At 42.7% G+C, this 26,174-nt stretch overlaps 1 protein-coding gene across 3 annotated transcripts in view; it reads right to left on the bottom strand.

Annotated features, from left to right (window-relative positions):
- Positions 1-327: 327 nt before the first annotated feature.
- The window catches only part of PDZRN3 (PDZ domain containing ring finger 3), a 188,750-nt gene continuing 162,903 nt past the window's right edge, over positions 328-26,174 (bottom strand). For all 3 annotated transcript variants that reach the window (XM_069966862.1, XM_069966863.1, XM_069966865.1), the window contains 7 exons: positions 11,871-12,124; positions 9,380-9,467; positions 6,058-6,156; positions 4,997-5,059; positions 4,444-4,542; positions 3,276-3,392; positions 328-1,904 (listed from right to left, as the gene is read on the bottom strand). In XM_069966862.1, coding sequence (XP_069822963.1) covers positions 366-1,904; positions 3,276-3,392; positions 4,444-4,542; positions 4,997-5,059; positions 6,058-6,156; positions 9,380-9,467; positions 11,871-12,124 — 2,259 coding nt within the window. In that variant the 3' untranslated portion in view covers positions 328-365. The remainder of the gene's footprint in view (positions 1,905-3,275; positions 3,393-4,443; positions 4,543-4,996; positions 5,060-6,057; positions 6,157-9,379; positions 9,468-11,870; positions 12,125-26,174) is intronic.

Raw genomic sequence — 26,174 nt, 5'->3', positions numbered from 1 at the left:
GGGCACTTGAGCCAGTTTCGCTTTACTCCATGTTTGATAAATCTCCCCCTTTGACTCTGACATATAAAAAAAAACTTTTGATGTGTCTCTCTGATGTGTCAAAAGTTTTCTATCATTGACAGGTATTCTTTAAATGACCAAGCCGTGTATTGGTTAGATACATAAATCAAATTGTAAGATGTAAAATTATTTTTCATAAAAAAGAAGAAAAAAAAAAACTATTAACAGTGACTGTAATTATCTTATATTTACAAAACAAAAACATATTTGCCACATTGAACGAGGCGGGGAATTCTACCACAGCGGTAGTTTGTTATATACAAAAAAAACAAAACAAAAAGACCCAAAACATCAGTTTGGACAATTTATACAGTTGTGACTGACAGCAGGGAGTTGTAGACTCGTGTACCATCGGGAGACCTTGCTCCGTGTGTTAACAGTTCTTGTATTGTCATCCAGTTGTCAAAAATCTTTTTGTTGCGCTTCTTCATCATCTTTTTGTGGCTGAGGTCAATGATGCTGACCTCCTTGTTATCTTCAGCCGTCTGCTTCTCCTTGAGACAATCCAGTCGACTCTGCATCATAAACTCTCTTCTTTTCCTCTGCTCTGAAGCCTTGCGGATATGCTGCTTGCGTTCTTCCTTGCTCCAATAACGTCCCATTTTCATCTCACTAATAGCGTCATCATCTGTCGTCATGCCACTCCTCTCTTCTTTAATCTTAATGGCACGTTCTCTCAACAACTTGTCTCGGACCGGTCGTTTTGTGATGTACCGTGTCCCATCGCTCCGTACCTTCACTTTCCATTCCATCCTGGGTTCTGCTGAATTCTGAAGATCTTTACACATACTAACCAGACTCATCTGGCTCTGGGCATACTCTACTGCTGACTTTTGTTGAATGAGCTGCATGTAACTTTGATAGTGTTGGGCGTGGGCGGGGATGTGGGCGTGTTTGTAAGGTGAGTGGCGATATGGTGGTGTAAATGAGCTGGACTGTTTTTCTGAAAGGCTTTTTCCTACCTCACTGACTTTTTTGTCTTTGCCTTCAGTGGACTTGCTTGAGTCAGAGTCCTTGGATGGTTGAAGGTGCCTGGCTGGGCTGGATTCTCGGCTCTCTCCACTTGATCTCAGATTCTTCTGGGTTGCATTGTAAACAGAACTACCAACAGCGCCCTCGACATTTGGGCAGTTGGCAGCATCGGCCGTCCTACGCAATGAGTTATCAGGGGAAATCTCTAAAGTCAGTGGGGTGCTACGGCAGCTTTCCCCAGTGTTGTAGGCACTTGAGCTGTCTTTGTCTGACTTTTCTGGCAATTCGGTGATATCGGAAAGTTCATGGCGGCGGACATCGATACTAGTGTTGTAATTTCGGAAACCACTGTTGTGTAACATCCAGGACTCTCTGTATTGCTCTTTTAGCTGTTGCATCTTGTGCGCCCGTACAATGTTTAAACACTCAAGCTCAATGCTGTGTAACTCTTCATTCAACATCTCAAGTTCCCGATCTACACTCTCCTGGTCACTCCGGTTGGTGTCCATGGTGCTTGTTTGGTAATATCTACAACGCTGGTTGGAGCTTTGCACTTGGCACTTGAGTTCAAGCAGTTCTCGGAATCTCTCACACTCATCCATGGGAATGCCCAAGAAGTCAGCATCTGTGCAATCTGCAGATATGAAGGACTCATTGCTGAACTGCATGTCTCCACTGCCCAAAGTGTCCTGACTGTATATCAGTTTTTTCTGACTGCCAAGAGTATTGGATGATGTAGTGTGATCATCCTGCTCTGAGCTCTCATCATTGCGAGTGCTTTCATCTGTGCGTCCAACACCACTGTCTTTCTCGATCTGGTTGGACAAAATGGTTGCTGTGTCTGTGGTTCCTCCATCTTCTTCAAGTTTTTTCTAAAGATAAAAAAATTTATATATTATTTTTGCTTTATTTATAAAAATACAGTTTGATGATGATCTGAGTTCAGATGTAAAAACTGAAGGTTCATGGCAGAGAGCGTACCACTAGTACAAATTACTAAGGACATGTCAAAAGTTTTAATTTGCTGGGGTCTGAGTGCGTTGGTAGTCTTTCCAGGTCAAATGACACAGAGCTAGATGTGGACTTCTCACCCCTACCAAAAAAAAAAAAACTGTCTCTATGACATACAGTATCAACCTTTTTTTTTTTTTAATAACAGGTACACTTTAAATGGGTTGAGCTGCAATACCCGAAACAACCTATAGACCAAGGTGGTGCTGTTTCTGAAAATAAAAGCTTTTTCTCTAATCTTATACTTTCACTTTAAGGGAAACCGATCAATCACCTCCCTGGTGAAGTGTAAATCTGTCCCAGTACCTTATAGTTGCTGGGCACAGCTCTCCGACACTGTGCCCGACAGTCTCCAGTGGGGCAGCAGTTTTTTTTTTTTTTTTTTTTTAATCTTTATTTCTCGGTCCCAAATCCTGCTATCTAGGCATGGGGGCAGAGCTGAAGTGGCATGCAGTCATGCTGCCTCTCCCCTCTTTCCAACCAATCACTCTTGATTGCATTAAGTTCCCAGTGCTCAGGCTGACAAGTGTGAGTGGCTCGAAAGACTACATGCCGCTATGGCTTCATCCCAATGCCTACATACCAGTCGGGATCAAGAATAAAATATGTATTTTTTTGATTGCCACCGTGCTGGGGACTGCTGGGCATAGCATCAGAGTTCTGTGCCCCTTAGCAATAGGAACTCCACCAGGGAGGTGATCGGTCCCTTTAAATACTCTCAGACCTGTTCCCACCTCCCTACATTTTTGTTTGCAAGCCGCAATCTGTGTATTTTCCATAGAAATTTCTTATCCCGCACTGAGGAATCCTACAGCGCACAGAATGGTTCTGCTTTTAAGCATGACCACGTAGAAAAACAATATTACCTCTCTGGATCATTTAGTAACTAACACTTTTGGGAATTCAATGTAAGAAAAAAAAAGTTTTACAAAAAAATATATATACTATTCTTCCACACACAATATTATACATTTCACCAGCGGCCGTATCTTTCTAAACTGTCAGTCCAGTTATCTTAAGCGCATCCAGCTAAAATAATGGAATGTTTTCACCGCTAAATATATCATCCTCTCCCCTGTGGGCCTTTAATGTAAAACTCTGCCCCCCTCCTTCCCTCTGTTCCCCGCTACTCATAACCTCATCTATTTATTATAGTGGCTGGTTAGTTTAATCCATTTAATGGAAGTCGGGAATCGGAAAATCAGATCGGACATGAGATGTTGACAGAGTACCTGCTGGAGCATGCTGGCTGTAAATTGCATTGCTTGGTGGTGTTGTTCCTCCAACATGTCCATGTGTAAATCATCCAGGAAATCATTTCTGTCATCGTCCATCCATCCTTCATCCAGCTGGGAAGCAAAAGAAGAGATGACATGAAAAACTGTTGTCAAGGGAACAATGCCTGTCGGTAAAGCATCAGCCCTATCCTGTTGTGATACCAGAATCCGCTCAAGAATTATTCTGTTATCCATAGTTCCAGTAGTCTGGAGTCAGCAGGATGAACATGACGCTAAAGATTGTTCTGGGTAAAGTCTGATGGGAAAAAAATGGAGTACAGCTACCTTTTTAACTCTATGACACCAAACCTGGTCTCTCACCTAGTTAGTTTAACTAGGCATGCCACTCAGGGAGGAGGACATGCTGGTAGTAGGGAAAATCCCATAAAGAATATGAAAATATGACTATACGTTGCTGCCAGCCAATTCCCAAAAGGTAGTCAAAGAAATTGATCAGTTGGGGTCAGTGTTGATCTAGTTTGGGGAAGCATGCAGCGGTGTGCTTCATTCCCAGACACATTCCATGAATAATCCACGGAAAATGTGCTACGGACTGTAATCACGGACCCTGCGGCATCATCTATCATTATAATACCTGGAGCTCCAAAACAGTTTAAATGTTCACATTACTGTACTGATACAGTCATGCGTCTGTTTCAGTACAGTGGCGCGGACATTTAAACATTGTTTAGGAGTTCCCGGCATCAGTCCATAATACATCTCCCGTGAACGGACCATATTCACGGAACGTGTGAATGCTCCCTAAATCTGTCCCATTGCAGGCGACAATCTATGAAGTGCAACCAGGGAGTGAAGAGTGCCGCTATACATATCATGTACGGCATTTTGTTCTTCTGCCTTTTTTTAAAATTATTTTATTATTTTTTTTAGCCCATACATTTAATACTGTCGATTTTATCAACCAACGCCAGAAACGAATCCAGCGGGAAGGGAAAGTCCTTCCTAGGTCCTTCCGTCCTTCCTAGGTTTCTGTTCAAAAAACTAAACATATAACTTAAAAACACTGTGTTTATGAAAGTATTTATATCCTGTGTACATCCTGGGTTCTTTCCATGGTATTTATCCTTAAAAACGTCTTTACCTTTCTCTATGCAGTACATACCTGTAGTTCTGGCCTTGCCACCAATAAAAAAACATTTCTGTCTTCACTTGTCAGAAGGGCGACGGCTTCTTCGTGGTTATGAACATCGATGCCGTTAATCTATGAATAAAAAGACAAAATTCTTCTGTTATGAGAAAACTCAACAGGTTCCTTGTCGTTTTGTTCCCCATTATGGTGATGGGTTTCCTCATCACACGCTTAAAGAACATGGTTCTGGACTGGGCTGGTTCTGGGCTGGACTCCCTTTTTCCAAGGGCCACAAAGCAGTCACATGGTCACCTGTATGAGTCTCTTTTCCCACTATGGGAAATTAGCAGGGAAAGGCGGCCGCCTTGTAGTATTGACAGCCGCAAAAAAAGATCATGATTGGACGCCTTTAACTGCTATGTTTCTGTAGTAGAAACATACCCACAAACTTGGAAACAAGTGAAATCTACTTATATAAAACTAGAAACCCCCTTTACGCTGCATTTTTGGGCTGCAGAGGAGACTGTCTGCCCCGGAACAGGCCCCCCCCCTAACCGGTCCCCTGTAGTGTGACCTATAGTCTCACCTGTATAATCCGATCTCCTTCTCTGATTCGTCCATCTTTAGCGGCAATACTGTTAGGGTCGATCTACAAAAATATAAACATTGTGAATACAATGAATTCCATTCCATAGTAATGTGTATGCAGGCGTTACTAACACCAAGGCAATAGGGATGAAGAGCAGAGGAAGTATAACTGCTTGATAGAATTCTCTTGATAAAATTTATCAATGAGCTAGGATATCCTTAGGATAGTTCGGCAATAGTACTGGCACCTGACACCCCCACGCATCATCTGTTTGCCAGAGCCATGGCGCCATAGAGAGACGCAGAGTGGGAGCAGACAACTCCGTACTCTGTGTAGTGGCCATGCAGGGGTACTGCAGTCCAGCTCCCATTCACTTGAATATACTGTATGGAGCCTTCTGCTTCACAGTATGTATAGGCGCTGTCGTACTTGCAAACAGCTGATCTGTGAAGCTGCCAGCTGTCGGCAATGCACTGATCTAAAACTGGTGATCTATCCTCTGGATAGATCATCAATAAATGTGACCCAGAAAACCCCTGTAAGTAAACATTAAGGGGGAGACAGTACAGTATTAATGATGTGCCCCTGGTGTTGCGCCAGGGAGAAGGCAGATTCTTGCCTTCTCCCTGGCATACACCAGCTGTATCCCCAATATTTTAAAATAAAAGTAAATTACAAATCTACATAACTTTTTGACACCAGTTGATTTGAAAGAAAATATATTTTGCAGGAGTTACCCTTTAAGTATAACGCTATAGCCATCCAGTGTAGGATGTTGCCCACGCAAGGACATGATGTTCCAAGAGGCATTTTGTTTGGGTCTCGGGGCCATACATCTGGGGTGTTATCTTTAATCCTGCATTACACGCGGAGGCCGCTTACTTTCATGTAAGAATATGATATGGGCGGCAATGGTCTCTATAGTTATGGAATAATTGGAGGAGTTCATGTAAGATACTTTCTGGTAATCGTTTCGAGAAGCAATGTGTAGAGCCCCCTGGCAGTGATGATGACTGTCACCCGATACTATTCCTTACTGTAATCTCCCCGGGTCTTACCTCACTGACATAAATCCCCATGTCATCCTCATCATCCGTCCTGTAGCAGACAGTCAGGCCCAGCTTGTCTTGGCTGTTAACTCTGTACAGGTCTATTTCCTAAAGGAGAGACAAGATGGCAGTGAGCACATGTAGATGTAGCAGAGATGAGCTTGTCAGAAGTAGATTTTTTTTATTTAGCAGAGCTGAGTTTGTTAGATATCATAGATCCCAATCTCTTGCATGTAAGGGTGGGTTCACACTGAGGAATCCGCACAGGGAAGTTCCCACAGATTCAGCAGCTTGCCACCTCTCACAGCCACGCACATCTCCGTCCATGTCATAGACTCCATTCTATGGTCGGGCGGATTCCGTTGTCCGTCCAGAAAATTAACCTGTTCCTTCTTTGGACGGACGGCTGAATCTGCCCGACCATAGAATGGAGTCTATAGCACAGGTGGAGATGTGCACGGCCGTGCACGGGGCGAGCTGCAGAATACGCCTGGATTCCTCAGTGTGAACATACCCTAAGAGAGATGCATTTTTCTCAATCAATGCAGGGCCAAGTCTCATAAAAGGACTACATTTTTCAGGCAATGCAGAAAGGTTTGTCATAAGTAATGGAGCTGTGTATTACCATGAGGTATTACCAGATTTGATAGTGCTAAGTTTTTCAGACAATGCAGAGCTAAGTTCCCCGAATATAACATAGCTGAGTTTGTCACTTGGCGTTTTTTATCTGGTTTTACATAGCTAAACCACAAACAAAGCAGCTTGTATCGCTACGTGACAAATTTGGCTCTGCTACATCTGTACTCCGTTCCCTCAGAGACATTTCATTCTGGTGATGTATATCTCAGATCACTTTTCATTTCCCTGGAAAAAGGCCGGTTAACTTACTCAGCTCACAGTGATTTTACATCAGAGCGATCAATAACGTGCGGTCTGAGTCTATTTGTCAATACCAAGCCATTGTACAAAAAAGTAGAAAAAAAAGACCTTCTATTGATTTCTTGTGAAGGGGACGTTTCCTACATTGTCCGGACCGTGAAAGCACAAAAGCGTCAGAGACATGGTAGTATCATTTGTTCTCCACTTCTGACATGTGAAATACTAAATGTAATTGGGCGGGCGGTGACAAAATGGAATGAACAACATTAATCTGGGAGGGAATAATGGCAGCTGTTTATTAGATTAGTGGCGTCCTGTTCAAATAGATAACACTGGATATGTCAGGGTGCCCTCACACATCTCTTTTGTGTGGTGTTTTTTAGGCCTTCAAAAAAACGCCAGTAAAACTGCCAATGCTTTTTTTTCAGGCATTTGCATTTTTTTCTGTCATTTTTTTTTTTATGGTTTAGGCTTTTTGTGTGCTGAACTTTTTTTTCTCTACCATCACATGATCTAGTTGCTGGACCACAAAAAGTGACAAAAACACCAGAAAAATAGCTATACCCTCACCATGCTGCATTTTGGAAAAACTGTCAAAGAGCCTCAAAAAAAAAGGAGGAGAAAAAAACGCCACCCTTAAAAATACCATGGGGGAGTGAAACTGGCTCAGTTGCCCCTAGCAACCAATGAGATTCCACCTTTCATTCCTCACAGACTCTTTGGAAAATGAAAGGTGGAATCTGATTGGTTGCTAGGGGCAACTGAGCCAGTTTCACTTTAAATCGTGTTTGGTAAATCAGCCCCCATGTGTGTAAGGCATATCATAAACTTGTATTGACTTCCAGCTAACATCTGGCCCCTGGCGTTTTTGCAACAACAAAAAAAAGCCCCCCCCCCCCCCCCCCCCCCCCAAAAAAAAACATTGCATTTTCATTGGCGTTTTTTCCAAGATTTTAAGTCAGTGTGAAGCCAGCCTCAAGATATTATGAGTTATAATCTGCCTATCTATCTATCTATCTATCTATCTATCTATCTATCTATCTTACTATGTTTAAGGGACAATCCCATAATACAGTGTGACTATGTGGAACCTTTATATTCTCTGCAAAGTGTTCTATAAGAGGTTAGAATGGATACAATGCCGCAGAATAAGACATACATAGGAAGTCACACTACATAAAGGGTTCACATACTTAAAAGACCCTTGATATAGGATACCTCTCAGCCCTTTGCCCTATGATGAGAAAGTGAGACTAGGACTATTGGTTGACCCTGAAGCTCAGAGAGACTCGTCTGTGGTGAGCAGTGACCGGGATAAGTAGGCCATGTATTAAGGAGTCTCTGTCAGATAATTAGGGAAATGGCATTGACACAAAGCTTTCGCTGGGCCAGATGACAGCCCTTCCTCCAGCTCATGGACATAAGGCAGGGGGTGATCCTGGCTGCCTAATGGGGGAAATATTCAAATGTGACATCTTTGCTAGCGGTCACAGAAGCAGCCCCCAGTCACTTTTGGAGAGAGAGCTACGTTTAAGATGTAAATGGATCTCTATTTATTCACCCCTCTCCTGTAATGTTTCTGCAGCCGTCTCTTATGACAGATCAATAAAACTTAGCGCCATTTTAAACACAGAATACTACGTGCAAGATGTCATTCTGTGCAGGGATAGCAAAGTCGGAAGTAAAACAAGCTCATGTGAATAATTGATGGAAAATGTGGTTAGACAGCTGCGTTATATGGTACTCTCTCCCACCTGGCATGGGGTGACACACTTGTAGTCACCAGCGACATTTCCACTTCAAACTTAAGACAAGTTAAGAGAAAATCTCCAGTGTTTGAAAATGCAATGACCCGGAATTACTTACACTTTCTAATTCTAAGTATAAACTTCTAGACAGTCTAACTATGCACCAGATTTATCACAGGGGCTCAGGTTTTTGGCTAGTCTATGTTTAGAACAACTATTAACCGTATAACTATTAACCTTAAAATTCTGGTACATGGTAATTTTTTTTGGCGTATAGTGGTGCATTAAAACCACACCGCATTTGCAGTAACCACACCTAGTTTTTACCCATCTGTTGGGTTTAAGAAGTAAAAGATTTCTGCCTTTTTTGCTCAACTCTTCCCTCTTTCTCTTATACCAGTAAGGCGTCTGAGTACTGTAATGAGTAAGGAATAGGAATAGGCAACAGTGGTAACATTTTGACTCCAGCAGAAAACAATTGGGGAAGGTAATGTAAAACTCCGCCCCCGAGGAACCCTGACACAGTACTTATCTTCTGCATACAATTCTACAACATAAAAGCCACTTAGCTACACTCTTAGATAACCCGACAAGTAATAGACCTGGTAACTGTTCCATGATTATTAAAATCTCCAGTAATGGAAGATCGCGGTGACTGTGTAAAGAACTAGCATTCAATTATCTCACACTTTATAAAGACATACCTCTAATTCTAACTCATCTCTGTCAATATCTTGAGGCAAACCTCCCATGAAGTCATTGGGGTCAAAATATTCATGAGGTGACGAATGCCTGGAAAAAAAGAAAAGAAATGAGAACACGCCCTTTCTCCAACTAACGACCAATTATTTTCTGATTCTCATTTGAATAAAGTGAAACTTGTCAAAAGTGCAAAACCTCTGGCCTGTAGTATTCATAATTAAAACCCGCTAAATGAAGAGAAGAAACGGTAATAAGGACGTTTCTGGTACAGTTTGTGTTCAGGACAGAACTGGGGTTGTTTGTTTTTGAAATGCAAATGTTTCATTAATACAACAGGAAGGTGTGAGGAGCACTGTGTCTGCCATCAGTGTGTGATGCATCTTCACAGACTAGACAAAAGGTGGCAGTAAGTTATAATGGAACAGGAAAACAACATACTAATCAGAGACATGCAATATCTATCTATCTATTCATCGATCCATCTAAGATCTATCTACTTACCTTAGATCGATCTATCTATCTTATAGCAATCAATCTAATATCTATCTATCTATCTTATATTTATTCATCTATTATCTATCTACTTAAGATCTATCTATCTATCTATCTATCTATCTATCTATCTATCTATCAGCAATCAATCTAATATCTATCTATCTATCATATATTTATCCATCTAATATCTATCTACTTACCTTAGATTGATCAATCAATCTATCTATCTATTTATTTATAAATCGATACTCCGCAGCACTCCAGATGAGTTGAAAAAACGTGAAGTGAATTTATTGCATCACAAAAAACGAAACACAGCAACCAAGTAACAGGTGACACGACGTTTCGGCGTCCACATACGCCACACTTGAAAATGGCGTATGTGGACGCCGAAACGTCGTGTCACCTGTTACTTGGTTGCTGTGTTTCGTTTTTTGTGATGCAATAAATTCACTTCACGTTTTTTCAACTCATCTGGAGTGCTGCGGAGTATCGATTTATAGTTAATTTGGACCCATGGTCTCGGTCCGGTCTGCTGGCACCTACCTTCGTGCATATCGGGGTGCTGCCTATATGATTGAGATATCTATTTATTTATCCATATAATGTCTATCTATCTATCTATCTATCTATCTATCTATCAGCAATCAATCTAATATCTATCTATCTACTAACCTAGGATTGATCTATATATCTATCTATGGTATCTATGCATCGGTCATGTCTATTCAATATCTATTTCCAATATCTCTATTTATCAATACATTCATCTAATATCTATTTATCTAGATATGCAAAAATAAAAAATAATAAATGTAGAGGGTGCCAGCTATTAACCCACCTAATATCCATCCATCATAGCACCTGCCATTCTTTTGATGACCTATCTGTGAATCTATCCCCTATCTATCTATCTATCTATCTATCTATCTATCTATCTATCTATCTATCTATCTATCTATCTATCTATCTATCTAGTCCTGAATAAGCATCCGGCCGCCATTCTGACATTGAAAGCAATGTCAGTGACTTTGTGTGGGTGACCTGTCAGGATTGTGCGGCATGAGCTTCTCTCCGGCTTTCTGTGCTGGAATTCCCTTTCTCAGCTGGACACATCACACTTGCCTGACACACCACTCTGACACTTGTCGGCTGTGTCTGCATTTATAATTACCGTGTGAATCTGCATGACGAAGCTGATATCTGTACCATCAGGGAGGCAGAGGGGTTCGGTTACAGACAGTATATAAAATATAAATGCTGCCCCCCGGCTGTTTGTGACCAACTGCAACTTTAATGTGGGAACTGTAATGGCGGCCTTGTTAGGCAGATATACAGAGCAGATGATGCATCCCTGCATTCACACATTCTGTGATCGTGAGATTCCTTTTCTGTGCATGAAAGATGTGCTACGCGAAGATGTGCTACGAGATGGAGTTTGGAGCTAGCGGCATCATGAATCATAATGCCAGGAGCTCCGAAACAGTTTAAACCTTTACTGATCAGTACAGTAGCGCAAAGATTGAAACTGTTTTGGAGCTCCGAAACTCAGAATTTTCCATATTTATGGACCATGCATGGAACAAGTGAATGCCCCCTTAATCTTCTATCCTTAAAGAAGGGGTCCTTAACCTAGGTTCCATAGACCATCATCCAGACTTTGGACACAGCTTTTCCTTTTTGGACAATCTTTTTCTTATTATCAATCAATAAGTATCAATAATTCATCAATAAATCAATTGACTGTCCTTCCAATGTAGGGAAAGGGTCCTCCTGAGCAAGAGACATTCTTTGTAGCTGCTTGGAAAATTTTGAAGAGTGGATCCGCTCTAATAACAGAACATCCCCTAACCAGGTGTCTCACATTAAGTTTGGCACTTAGCAGATACATGGCTTGTCTGTAGTTGGCACTGAAGATCATGGGGATTCAATCCAAGCATATGCCATCCCCATGAACTAAAAACATATAACGTATGTCATTTAGGAATTCATACTTACTCTTCATTTAAGAGATAGGGGTCCAGAGCAGACACTGATGGGGACGGAGAGTTCATTTTGGTCAAGGCCATAATGTGCTCAAATGTTATGTCAGTCTGTGTGCATGTGTCCATCATCTGGACGTCTGAGGGTGGGCTGTACATCTTTGTGCGAGGGGTCCTCCGTAACACTTGCACCACGATTGGTTCTTTGGCTGTTTTAAAGGCTTCCACCGCTTGGTCATGTGTGGCTCTTGATAAGTCCTTTCCATTTACCTGCAGAGAATATAAAAAAACATTAAATTAACTTTGGTCTCATCTGCTTCTCATCTTAAAGGCATTACTTTTTAAAAAGGTTGTTCAGGATTAATAGACAACACATTATTATAATTTTTTTTTTCAGAAACAGCGCCTCTCTGGTCCATGGGCCATTTTTGGTATTGTAGCTCTACTTCAATGAAGATAAGCTGCAAAATAAGCCATAGGCAATTGACACGGAAGGCAAAGCGAGGGGAGAGTTAGTATTTTATAACATTTCTTCGACTAGTTATTGTATGATTGACGTTAATATCAATAGCAGCTGGAATTGTGTTTTAAGAAAAAACGGCGGCAAAAGAAATGTCACCCTAACAATGGTCAGAGAGTGTTTGTCACTCAGTGATGTAGATGGGGAGGAGAATCATGTATTTACTTGCGATGGCTCTGGGGAGACTGTCTAATGGACTCATTATATTTCACACATGGAAGGCTTCCCGACGCATTTTTCCGTACGTATGTTCGTCCTGTGAATTAAATGAAGCTTTGTGTCTGCATTATCTCTGCTCTACCAGAGTTCATAGCAGAACGCAGGCAGCGGAACACATTGATTGCCTCCAGCTACAGGTAATAAACAGCTCTTATCAAACAGGAGGCGGCAATCAATATCCTCAGACACTTGTTGTTCTAAACACCCCAGAGCTTGTCCAGCTGGTTGTAATGCTACCTGCACCACCACCCACCCCTTCCTAAAAAAAGACCTGGAGATACTGATACACAGCTACAACTTCAAGGACACGAGAAGATTAGAAAAAGGATCAAATTTTTTTTTTTTATTTATTTCCAGAGACAGCACCACTTTGTTAATGGCTTGTGTCTGTGGTATTGCAGCTCAGCCCCATTCACTTTAGGCTACGTTCACACAACGTATATTTTGAATTAATCATGGCCGTTGTTGCTATTTGCAACGTGATTAATTCAAAATATGCATTCCGCTGAAATCAGTGGAATCCGGGACGGAGTGTATACACATATTATACACTCCGGATGGGATTCCTAGTGGCCGCACAAAAACCTGATATGTCAGTTTTGTGCAGCTGCTATTCATTGAATAGCAGCCGCACAGAACTGTCAGTTCTCTAAATGGAAAGTGCGGCTCCAGCTGCACTTTCCATTGTGGGCTATAGTGAATTGGGATGCAATTGCACACGGATGCGCTCGCATCCTAATTCAACATAAGTGAAGTTCATAAATGAAGGATGATCTTCACTGACCCAGGCCATTTTGTGACATGGCTGGGTGTCTTATGCTGTGTAAACCCGGCCTAATAACAATAAGACACAATACTAACTAAGCCTATTGTAAAAAAAAAATAATAATTACCCCCCTTTGTAGGCAATCCCTTTTTATTTGACCCTCTGAATATGCCATCAGTAATTAATACCCCGCACCCGCTATGGATCAGCTGTCTAAATGGTTCAAGCACGATAGACTCTTCAGTGTTTACTAGTGCTCCTCCTTGTAGTGGTACAAGGAACTAAGGCCTTGTCCTGTTGTCCCTGACACCCTAAACAGTGAATTTGGAGTTTGCATAAGCACCACAGTCTCTTCAAACAGACGATTGGGGAGGGTTCCAATCATAACCCTCATTTCACAATTGCAATGTTATGCAGGTACCACCCTATAGATTATCGTGCTTGAGACAATCAGAATACCGAGAAGGCTGCCATGCAAAAAAATCCATATTTAGCCAGGTTCCAGCAATAGTCCTTCCAATAAATCCTGAGTCTAGTATTCCAATACCCTCTATAGTTGTGAACCAATGACTAGTAGCATCTGTAGCCATAAATTTCCACCAAAAACATACAATTGTCCATTAGTAAATCAGATAGTAGAGAGATATGTAATTCTTTGTATCGCTGTGGTAAAAGAAGTAACAACAAAAGCTGCTGCAATATTGGTTGTGATTTTTAAATTAGAAACTAATGCTACATTTACACGAAGCGATAATTCACCCAATCGATCGTTTAACGATTTTGAAGAAACAATTTGGTTTTTATATCGATCAGCGTTTAGACGAATAAATCGTTAGAAAAATCGTAAGAAAATTCATAAGAAAAATCGTTAATGCGATACTATACTTTAGTTAAGGCTATACTTTAGTAAAAGAAGGCCCCTAGTTGTCACTAGGGACGTATCAGGTACTTAATGTATTCTGTCCTCTGTAGTAGAGACGAGCAAACGTCGAGTGAACCGGAGAATACGGCATTCGATTACTGGTGGCTAAAGAAGTTGGATGCAGCCCTTGGGAGTCCTGGAAAACATGGATACTGCCTATGGCCTATGGCTATATCCTTGTTTTCCAGGCAGCCTTATGGTACTCTTACACGGTGCGATAATTCGCCCGATCGCACGATTAACGATTTTGAATGAACAATGTGTTTTTTATATTGATCAGTGGTTAGACGGAACGATACATCGTACGGAAAATTCGCTATGCGATCGTTTAAGCCTATCTCACACATAGGTGAAATCGTTGAAAGACTGTTTACACTGAACGATCTGCAAATTTTTTGCGAACGCTCAACGATGATTTGTTAACATGTTGAAAGATCAAAATGAACGATTTTTGCTCGTCGTTTGATCATTCGCTGCGTTTACACGTACGATTATCGTTCAAATTCGTCCGTTATCGTGCAAAAACGAACGATCAATCGTTCCGTGTAAAAGGACCATTAGCGCTGCATCCAACTTCTTCAGCCACTGGTAATCAAATGCCACCTGTTTGGGTTCGTCTGAATGCGAGTGTGCTCACGGTTCGCTCATCTCTAGTCTGTAGCCATATTTATTGTCAGGCAATTTTGCAAAAAATAGATAGAACAGCTAAATAGACTTTTTAATCCTTTGACTGATGCATAAATAATTTTGTAATCTAATATTCCCATTGTAACCCTTAGCCTTACCATCACATAACACAATCATCTAGTAGACATAATAGAGCCGCTAATGTGTGACTGAACATTATAAGGCCCTGTAATAGAGGGCACCCTGTGTTGCTCAAGGTGGTGGCTCAGAACGTGCTAAGACCTACCCTGCCGTCCTCCTTAGCGTGTTTCTTTGATCTCACATGAACCATCTATATTGTTACTGAAAATGAGGAAAAAATTGAATTAACTGTATTAAAAGTATAAAGTGATTTTCCCGGGTCCTTTCTCTGCCGCCGCCAACCTCAGTTTTCAGAGCATGACCTCTGCTCTGGCTGTTTCTGTGTAAAGAGTTGCTTTATTCTTGTGGATTTTAATAACTTGCTCAATGATCTGGAAGTCACAGAGCTCCAAAACTATAACCTTAAAATCGCTTCTCCGTGGAGATTGACTTCCCCCTGCAGCTTAAATGTTTGGTAGCTTGTAACAAGTCCGTACCATGCCGTAAGCTGAGCGGCCAAAAGCCTCTGATGCCACATGAGACATCCCAGCGCTTGGTAATAAGAGGCATAACATGCTCTGATTGCTGTGTGAATGGCTGGGAAACTGCTCCTCGTGGCATCTAGTCACACCTGAGTGACTATTTGGAGGTCTAACCCGATATTAGGCCCTAAGCTACACAGCGTGGTCCCAATAACCAAGCCACTCGTGATCAGTTCCTATTGCTTTAGTACTCCCTCAATAGATTATAACAAGATCCAGATTGTGCCTAGGAAGATGCCTATAAGTGATAATTTGGGAATTGGTGCTATAGTTTATGAAATAGCTCTTCAGACATGACTACACAGATTGAGGTTCCAATACCATTTTATAAAGAACTGTTTTTGGTCCACTTAATGTTCTGGAGGTTCCAGATATCTGTGGAGCCCTCAAAGGTATACTTATCATGTGTAAGCTTAGACCCACTACAGATCTGGTGGACCAGGTAATCATTAAGCTCCATATACATATATACAATCCACAGCCTTGTTAATATAACATTGTACAGCACTCTGTCGGCTCACACCATTAAGGAGTCCCCATCTGGGATCATGTACTGCTGCTACATAAGTGAGATTCATGGGACTACAAATGACACTGAAGCCCAAGCCATTATCAAGACTAATGTATATGAACTTACGCTCAAAACAAAGGGAGTTGATATGTGGCATTGAGCTGCGATGGATGGCTGGCAGTACTCAAACCATTCATGTGCTTCGGACAGCAGTAAAAGTCTAGCTAATGGGAGCTTTCAAGGATGGTCCCTGTGCAATGTCATATGACTTTTAGGAAACACACCAAATAAAAGGGAAAGCAAGTGCCAAGTTTTTTGCTTTAGCAATTTCCCCAAAAAGGTGCACCAAGGTCTGGTTTAGGTTCCAGTCTAAATTCTCAAAATTCTATTGCCAATGTTTGCCTGTAGGTGGTGCTCTCTGCGTTTAGTAGCCTTCACTGACCTTAAAAAGGTCAGTGTTTTTAGGCTTTTATGCTATATTATTATTTCTCAAAGCCGGTGTGACCAATAGAAGCATCCCTGCCAAAACGCCCCTACCCCTCTGCCATGTTGAAAGACACCATCTTGCATACAATTTCAGTGTAGAAATTGTCTTCCTATTCCTTTACCTCTTCAGGTTTCCAGTCTGTTTAGTTTATTGTATAAAGCTTAGGCTGGAAGCTGTTTTGAGTTGTCTTCTATAAAGGGATGACATAAGATTTTGGAACCAAAGACGTTTTCATGAGCTACAGCTGTCTGACCTGCTTATTTAGCGCCATTGCATGGTAAACATTTGTATGCATTAAAGTGCTTGTTGGGTTGTCTTTATTTCACTGTCGGCAAAGGAAAGCTTTTATTCATTCTTCTGTTACCACAGTAAATCCCGTGATACATTCAGGGTCTATTCACCGTCCAGTATGGACCCTTGTTTTCCATCCAAACATCTCTTTCTGGTCTAACAAACATCTTTATTGAAATTCTAAGACTTCAATTTAAGAAAAAGATCCGAACCATAAAGAATTGGTGGATCACCAGAAATGTTTCCATTTTTCTTGTGAATTTCTGAAGAGTGGTTAAGGATACCAATTAATTCTTTTTGGTATCCACGGTTAATCCTTCCTTTCTTTTGTCAATCTTTCTTTTAAGCAGACGTTCAACCATATTGTGCTATAATAGACTCCTTCCTTCATAGGCTCCATTCAGGGAGATGTATTACATAGCACCAACTCCAGAAGACAAATTACACGGGCTCACTCAGCTCCTCTTATCCTCTTTTTTCACAGAAAATGAAAAATCAGCTTTAGAGAGACTGTGAGAATGAGACTCTCTTGTCCGAATTTGAGAAGCCAAAGATGAATAAAGTCAGTTGAATGTTTATGTAGCTTTGAATGTTCTGACAATGTCAAATTACTTACTCTTTGCATTAATAGACATGGCTTTAGATTTCCTTTTACATTCATGAAGCTCTTAAGGAGCCTGACAGGTCCTGTTTTCAGCAAGGCCATACCTACCATAAAGGCAGCTGCTACGGGGCACTTGGAAAGAGAGTCTTTGATTAGGTTGGTTCTTTGGGTGGTGAAAACCAGAGCATAGGCCCCAATCTGCTAGTGTGTGGCTAACAACTGTCTGATAGACTGAAGTCTTGAACACAAAAGTACTATATTTCTATAGTGCAAGGAAAGGCAGAGGGTAAAAAAAGGAGAAGGTGCCACAAGGACTAAGGTCAGGAACAACAGGGAGCTGGGCCAAACGCTATGGGAAGCATGTAGAGGCTCCAACACCTGGGAGGGGGCAGGGCTGGAACTTATAGGAGAGTGTGATGTGCAGCAACCAATTAGGGGCGGAACTGGCCCTTAAAATCTGAGACAGCCGGCGCGGGCGCGTCCTAGGAGGCGGGGACGCGCGCGCCGGCCGGCACAGTGAGAGACAGGAGCGGAGGAAGGTGAGGCGCCCCCAGGGGCCGAACTAGCAGCAGCGCCGGGTCCCTGCACAAGGACCCCGGCGGCTGCATGGGGCAGGAGGAGGTTGCGGTGGCGGCCCGAAACACGGGACGCCGCCGCGGCCGTGACACTGGCATTCCTTTAGACTTCTACCCAACGTAACTTTTGTATTAATTACAGCCGTTGTTTCAAATCGGCAACAACGGCCATGATTAATACAAAACTGTGTGAACATGGCCTAATAGTGCCAAGGACTTTTTTTCTGCTTGTGTGGACATTAATAAGAGCATAGCTTGGTCCTCATTGCTCCGCCAAAACCTGCCCTTCCCCATGATCTCCTCCAAAATGTCTGTGTGATCAGATGAGAGAAATTCTACACATAGAGAAAGGTTAGTAATAGGTTGAAAGAGAAAGTGAGGAGCCATGCTCCTGTTATAGATATGAATAAAAAAATGATTAGCCCCCCCTATAAAAACAAAGGTTTCCAGTGCTTGCTTCTTCTATTTGATTTGACACTAGACACGTAGAGCTGCTGCTGCATGTGGTGTGGGTCGATTTCTCAGGCGACCATGTGACACTTGTGTCATACACATGCTGATTTTTACTCTTCTGGTTATTTTACCAGGACTTTAGCTCGCTTGAGGTTCACTGAGGGCCTTCATAGAGAGTCATCTCAGGTCATCATCTGGTCTTAGTGGGACGGGATCTGACCCCTAAAGTCCCGATGAATACATGTTTGTGGTTTCTACATAATTATAGGCCTCAATCACCACAGGGTGTTCATCCTCATGTAATTTTTAAGTGGCAGTAAGGAATAAACGCTGGACGTCTCCTCATCATTAATTAGGGCAGCAAAGACTTTTATGTGTTCTGCACATTTTATCCATCCATATGCTTCACTCTGGCTTCTTTATGTGACATGGGCTGAGATGCGTCCCTCCCCACCACCTGCTTCGCAGTCATCAGCAGATGTATGGATGAACATAAGTAGTACGGGGGGGGTGGGGGGGGGGGGGTGGCATGACATCATTTAGAGAATAGAGGATGCTGTATGAAGAAATACTCTATTGCAAACTTGTGCTTGCACTAATATATATATGTGTGTGTGTGTGTGTTTGTATTCTGCTCACGAACAGACACAGCAGATGATGGATTGTTTAACTTGAGATTGGAAGATTTACCAACCGTCTGATATTTTTCACTCTTAAGATGCTGGTAAAGAGGCCACAGATGGACGGATATCTGTAAGGATGGGAATGATTTTCCCTGTAGGAAAAGAGCGAGTATTGCTGAAAATTAGAAGATATTATTTTATTCTATGGGAACATTGTTTCTTTCTTTCTAAGAAACTATGACTGTTGCTGGTATAGTGTCCCTGTAGTTGTATGTAAGAGTGAATGGTGGCTGAAGTTATTTGGGATACGGGGGTAAGGTAATTAAAAACAGTGTAATTCTTATGTATAAGCCTGGCCATACACCGAGGATATTGGTTGTTCTAATAGCATATTTTGTCGATATGGGCCCACCACCTTTACATTACAGCAACAATGTAACTGTCCTATGTTGGCAATGTCCCTGTCAATTTCAAGGTACTGTGACTGTCCTTACGAGGCCAGAATTGTTATTTATGTACTTGCAGGGAAATATGATTGTTGTGATGGGGATACTGAGGCTGTTTTTATGGGAAATTATTTTGGCTGCTACGCTGTGATGTTGGGGGACAATGTTGGTCATTATGGGCACTTTTGGTGTCATTATGGGCATTCTGTAGTCAGTGTGGCCATGGTTAGTCAGTCACTGGGTCTGCTGTTTATGGAGTCAATGGGGGAGATTTATCAAGCATGGTGTAAAGTGAAACTGGCTCAGTTGCCCCTAGCAACCAATCAGATTCCACCTTTCATTCCTCACGGACTCTTTGGAAAATGAAAGGTGGAATCTGATTGGTTGCTAGGGGCAACTGGGCCAGTTTCACTTTACACCATGTTTGATAAATCTCCCCCAACGTGACTATTGTTTTGAGGTGATATTACAGTTGTTATCTGGCTCTATTGCTGTAGTGATGGAGGACCTGTATCTCACATGATGGGGTTGCCAGTATAGAGGTATTAGCCAAGAATTGTAGGGCCTTGTAATTGAGGGTGGTGTATGTGAATGCAAACCAAGCAATGGCACAATATATTGTATTTCCTCCCTCGAGTCCTTTCCTCCATGCAGGTAACTATGTCCCACTCTATCACACAGACAGGCCTGAATGGCATTTTCATAAATTGGAAGAAAAAAAAAAGAAATCAGTGGGTTCGCAGCCCATAAATGGAATTCATTGCATATGAAGAGTCTGTTGTTCACTTGGCCCATAATAATACTCTCAGGAGCCTCTGTCGTTTTGTCTCAAGCTGACTGTTTGATTGTTCGCCTGCTCGTAAGTGAATATTCCTCTATTCATACGGATTTATGTGTAATAAAAGGATCTTCCAAGTGAGGACTCACACAGAGGAGCTGCATTATTCATACGCAAGTCAAGAGGAACATTTCAATTGCCAGCCGCTGATGTATGTCTAATTAAGCGGAGGGACGTTGGGAGCCGCGCACACAGGCGCCACCATCATTAGAGGGCAGTTTTCTGGAGATCACGGATCTTCCGAGTTGTCAAGCAGGGAATTTGTCGATGTGCTTTTTTCCCCTCTCTCCCTTCATACTGAACTCATTTGTGTGCTAGAAATTCTAGCCTTGAATGCAGTTTGTGGAATGAGAAGCTGAGAAAAACATGCGAATACTTTGATTTCTGTGAGTTAACAAGTATGCACCTTGTAAAGGTCACCATCTGGGATGCATTGAAGTTTGGGAGAATACGATTTTAAAGAGGACCTGTCGACAAATACTTGTGTTCCCTGTGAAATAATAATTTTAGAGAATTTTTACATTGTACATTGTGAACTGACAACTGGGTGTTACCATTCCCCTAGGGATTTGTCTCGCCCCTTTCTGACATTGTCCAGTCAGCTGACAGTATTAGACCTGTGGCATGGTTGGACCTTAAAAAAAACACCAATCTGTGAGGGGTGTACTCTAACTAGTTGGCTCTCTAGTGGATTCTCAAGAAATAAATAATATTTACTGAGCTGCAGGTGAGGTGCAGGTGTTCTGGATAAAAGGAAGCTTTGTAGCCACAAAGTCTCTAGCCTAGGGTTCTAGGATAGCTATGGAGCACTTGTACAACTTTCCCCCATGTCCTTCGCTTTTTTCTTTCTCTATAACTGCTCAATCTTCATGCTTCTCGCCCTTAAAAAACTAGGACTAGGGTAACTTCACCAGGATATACTTTTGACTCTTCAAGAGATGTTCAGACGGGCAAGACTTACCCTACCTAAGGAATTTATGCACTAAAAATATTGCATTCATTGAGCCTATGAGGCTGGCTAGACTAAACCACCCCCCTTCAGTAAAAGAGTCTGGGCTTACGTAGGGCCCTCCCACAAACTACAGTGTTCCTAATGTGAAATGCATGGGCCTGTGTAAAATGCATGGGGCTCTTCTTACTTGCAGCCATTTCCAAAAAGTATAATCACAAAAGAATAATGTAAAATAGCAAACATATTAAAACACAGGCCAGTGAGCTTAACATCTGTAGTAGTAAAAATGATGGGAACTCTTCTTAAAAAAAAGATAATGGATCACCTAAGAATCAACAATTTGATGGATCCAAACCAGCATGGCTTTACTCTCATTGACTTCTTTGATTATGTCATAAGTGCTGGATGAAGGTGGTGCTGTGGATATCACCTATCTGGACTTCAGCAAAGCTTTTGATACAGTTCCCCATAAAGAGCTGATAGAGAAGTTAAAGAAAATTGGACTTAATCCCTGGATAGTTCAGTGGCTTTGTGGTTGGCTGAAGGATAGATATTAGAGGGTTGTTGTTGCATTGGGTTGGTGTATATTCCGAGCAGAGACTGGTTACAAGTGGTGTGTTCTGGGTCCTATTCTTTTTAATATGTTTGTAAGTGACATAGGAGAAGGTTTGGTAGGTAAAGTTTGTCTGTTTGCTGACGACACAAAAGTGTGCAATAGGGTTGATATTCCTGGAGGTGTCAGTAATATGGAAAATGATTTAGCTTTGCTAGTTAAGTGGTCCAAACATTGGAAATTGAAGTTCAATGTTTCCAAATGTAAAATAATGCACTTGGGAAGGAAGGAATCCTCTATCCGAATATCACATCAGCAGTACTGTGTTGGAAAAGACTTCAGAAGAGAAGGATTTAGGGGTAGTGATTTCTAACAGCCTTAAAATGAGTCACCAGTGCAACCAGGCGGTGGGGAAAGCAAATCGTATTGCTGGGCTGTGTAGCTAGAGGTATAACCATTAGGAAGAGGGAGATTGTGATCCCGCTGTATAGAGCTCTGGACAACATCTGGAATACTGTGTCCAGTTCTGGAGACCTTACCTAAAAAAGGACATTGATAAAATAGAACGGGTCCAAAGACAGGACACAAAAATGGTGGAGGGTGTGAGGCATAAACCATATCAGGAAAAACTTAAGGATTCGAATCTGTATAGTCTGGAGGAAAGAAGGGAAAGGGGGGACCAGGGCCGTTTCTGCCATGAGGCGGAATGAGTATTCCGCCTCAGGCGGCAGATTCTGCGCCCCTGCAGCCGCTCACCTGTCCTGCCGCAGCCGTCCGGTCCCGCCGCCAACACTTACCGCTGTCCCGCGCCGTCAGTCAGCAGCTGTTATCGCCCTCCAGCGAGTCGTGAGTGCCCGTGGTCAGCGGGGGCCGCGATGCCCCCGCTGACCACAGGCACTCACGACTCGCTGGAGGGCGATGACAGCTGCTGACTGACGGCACTGGAGCGCGGAAAGGAACAGCGGTGGGACGGGACGGCTGCGGCAGGACAGGTGAGCGGCTGCAGGGTCGGGAGACAGCGGTGAGCGGGACGGGACGGCTGCTGCAGGACAGGTGAGTGCGGGGCGTCCAGGCGCGGGTGATTCGGTTACGGCGGGGGGGGGGTGCGGGGGTGCAGGCGCGGGTGATTCGGTTACGGCGGGGGGGTTGTCAGGGGGCGGCCGCCTGAGGTTTGCCTCAGGCGGCAGAAACCCCAGAATCGGCCCTGGGGGGGACATGATTGAAACCTTTACGTATGTTAAAGGACTAAATAAGGTTCAAGAGGGGAGTGTTTTTAGTAAAAAATTGAGCTCAAGAACAAGAGGAAACAGTGAGAGGTTATCTGGGGGAAAGATCAGAAGCAATGTGAGAAAATATTACTTTACTGAAAGAGTAGTAGATACTTGGAACAAACTTCCAGCAGAGGTGGTTGGTAAATCTACAATAACAGAATTTAAACCTGCCTGGGATAAACATCTATCTATCCTAAGATAATAAGAATGGAAATACTAAAAGCGCAGACGAGATGGACCCAGTGGTCTTTATCTGCCGACAATCTTCTATGTTTCCATGTTTCAATAGAAATGACCATTAAAGGGATTATCCAGCGCTACAAAAACATGGCCACTTTTCCCCTCTCTCTTTTCTCCAGTTAAGGTGTGGTTTGCCATTAAGCTCCATTTACTTCAATGGAACTGAGTTAGAAACCCCACCCCATCTGGAGATAAGAGGGGGAAATGGCCATGTTTTTGTAGCGCTGGATAACCCCTTTAAACAACCAATTCACAGACCCAGTATGCTGTGGGACACTACACAAAATGTAGGTTTGCCTTTGGTGAGCCTACTAGAATATATTAGGAAACTGTGTCAATGTCGAGGGATATATACAGTCCAATTCCCATCCATGAACATATTACATCAGTAACAGTCAAACTTGAGCAGATGTCAGGGCCCAGTGGGCTTTGTGGGCCCAGGATGGTATTGGTGAACATACTGTACTCTATGGTTATTACTGTGCGCCAAAAAATGGGGATAGCAACAAAATTTCACTGTCACCTAAGGGCCCTATTAAACAGGATGATTATTGTGCGAAAAATTATTCTGTGTAATTGCAGGCAACGATTAAAACGATTTAGATTTCAACCAAAAATATCGTTTATCGTTCGCTGCAATTCCACATCTGTTCACTCAAGTTACACATTTGTTCACTAATCATTCAGTGTAATTGCACATTGTTCATTGATTTGCTGGGATCAGATGGAGTAAATGATCGTAGTAACTATCGCAGTAACGATCATAGCTAATGCTAAGTTTACACAAGGCGATTATTGGCCCGATCGCACAATTAACGATTTCGAAGTAACGATTTTTTTTATAACGATCAGCGTTTAGACGGTACGATATATCGTACGGAAAAATCGTTTTGCGATCGTTTTGCAATTGCGCGCCTGCAGCCCGGCCCGCCCTCCCGCTCAACCGCAGCCCCCTGGGCCGCCCCGATCGCCACCCCCGCCGCTCCGATCGCCACCCCCGCCGCCGCCGCTCCGATTGCCATCCCTGCTGCCGCCGCTCCGATCGCCGCCGCTCCGATCGCCCCCGCCGCCCCGGCCACGAGCATACGTTACCTGCTCCGCGTAGCAGGTCTTCAAATCCACGGCTCCCCTCTTCAACGCATTGATTGGCTGAGAAGATGAGCCGGGAATTTCAAACGGCTCCTCTTCATCCAATCAGTGCTCCTCTTCAGCACTGATTGGCTGAAGGGGAGCTGTTTGAAATTCCCGACTCCCCTCTTCAGCCAATCAATGCATGGCAGCACTGATTGGCTGAAGAGGAGCCGTTTGAAATTCCCGGCTCAGTGCTGCCAATTCAGCCAATCAGTGCTGCCTTGCATTGATTGGCTGAAGAGGGGAGCCGGGAATTTCAAACGGCTCCTCCTCAGCCAATAAGTGCTGAAGAGGAGCCGTTTGAAATTCCCGGCTCCCCTCTTCAGCCAATCAGTGCACTGAAGAGGGGAACCGGGGATGTGGAAGACCTGCTACGCGGAGCAGGTAAAGTATGGTCGCGGCGGCGATCGGAGCGGGGGTGGCGAACTACGAACGACGATTTATGAACATGTTAAAAGATCAAAATGAACGATTTCTCGCTCGTCGTGCGATCGTTCGCTGCGTTTACACATACGATTATCGTTCGAATTCGATCGTAATCGTGCAAATTCGCATGATAATCGTTCTGTGTAAACCCAGCATAAGGGTCCCTTTACACAGAAAGATTATCTGACAGATTATCTGCCAAAGATTTTAAGCCAAAGCCAGGAACAGACTATAAACAGGGATCAGGTCATATAGGAAACACTGAGTTTTCTCCTCTTTTCAAATCCATTCCTGGCTTTGGCTTCAGATCTTTGGCAGATAATCTGTCAGATAATCTTTCTGTGTAAATGGACCCTAACTAACTTTAGGTTAACGATACACAATTGTTTGCCATCGTTTATCGTTAGTTGTTAATCAATACAAATTGCTTTGTCTAATAGGACCCTAAGATCCACATACACCCAAAGTGGCTTTTCCTTCCCCTTTAAGCCAAGAGTGTGGCTACATAGCCCACCCGGAACTGGAAATACATGAATGGGCAAAGGTATTCAACAGTAAAAAAAAACAACAACATTAAAATGCCGATGAACTTGTTCCTGAGCTTCCCACAATGGGGGCTATTACATTACGGTAAACTTATCTGGCAGTGCTATGTAAAACAAAGCCTAAGGTAGCAGCTTACTACATAACACCTGTGTATGTGGGTGTTACAAATCCTGTCACACGCAATCAATCAACCTGGAGAAAGAAGCTGAAGTGAACTGCTAAATTCGCTCAGTGTCACAGTCCAGCTGTAAAGTTTTTAGAAAGTCATTATTTCAAAACTGACCACTAGGTGGCAGAATACTTAGTGACATAAGACATGTAAAGCTTGTCTTTAGATAACCTGGCACTCTGGTTTTTAACAAAGTGCAATTTTGTGTTGATTATTCTGCACTGTTGTCTTACTATATCATTATAGGGAGCAAATAATATTTTTTCTGATACGGAGCTCAAAATCCCCTTTATAGATGTGCTATTAAAACATAAAATTCTGCCCACTAGTAGCCACCAATCAGAGGAGTATAACAGTTACCTTGCTAATAAAACAGTATGTAGTCAGCTACTGAGCTCCCTCTAGTGGTGACTGCAGGTAGTCAAAATGTTATTTGGAGGATTTGGAGCTCTGTATCAGAACAAAACGGAGCTCTGGCTGTTGTAGAT

The sequence above is a fragment of the Dendropsophus ebraccatus genome, chromosome 4 (assembly GCF_027789765.1).
Source record: "Dendropsophus ebraccatus isolate aDenEbr1 chromosome 4, aDenEbr1.pat, whole genome shotgun sequence".
Lineage (NCBI taxonomy): Eukaryota > Metazoa > Chordata > Amphibia > Anura > Hylidae > Dendropsophus > Dendropsophus ebraccatus.
The sequence above is the reverse complement of the archived record's forward strand: the minus strand, read 5'-3'. Positions and strand labels throughout refer to the sequence as shown.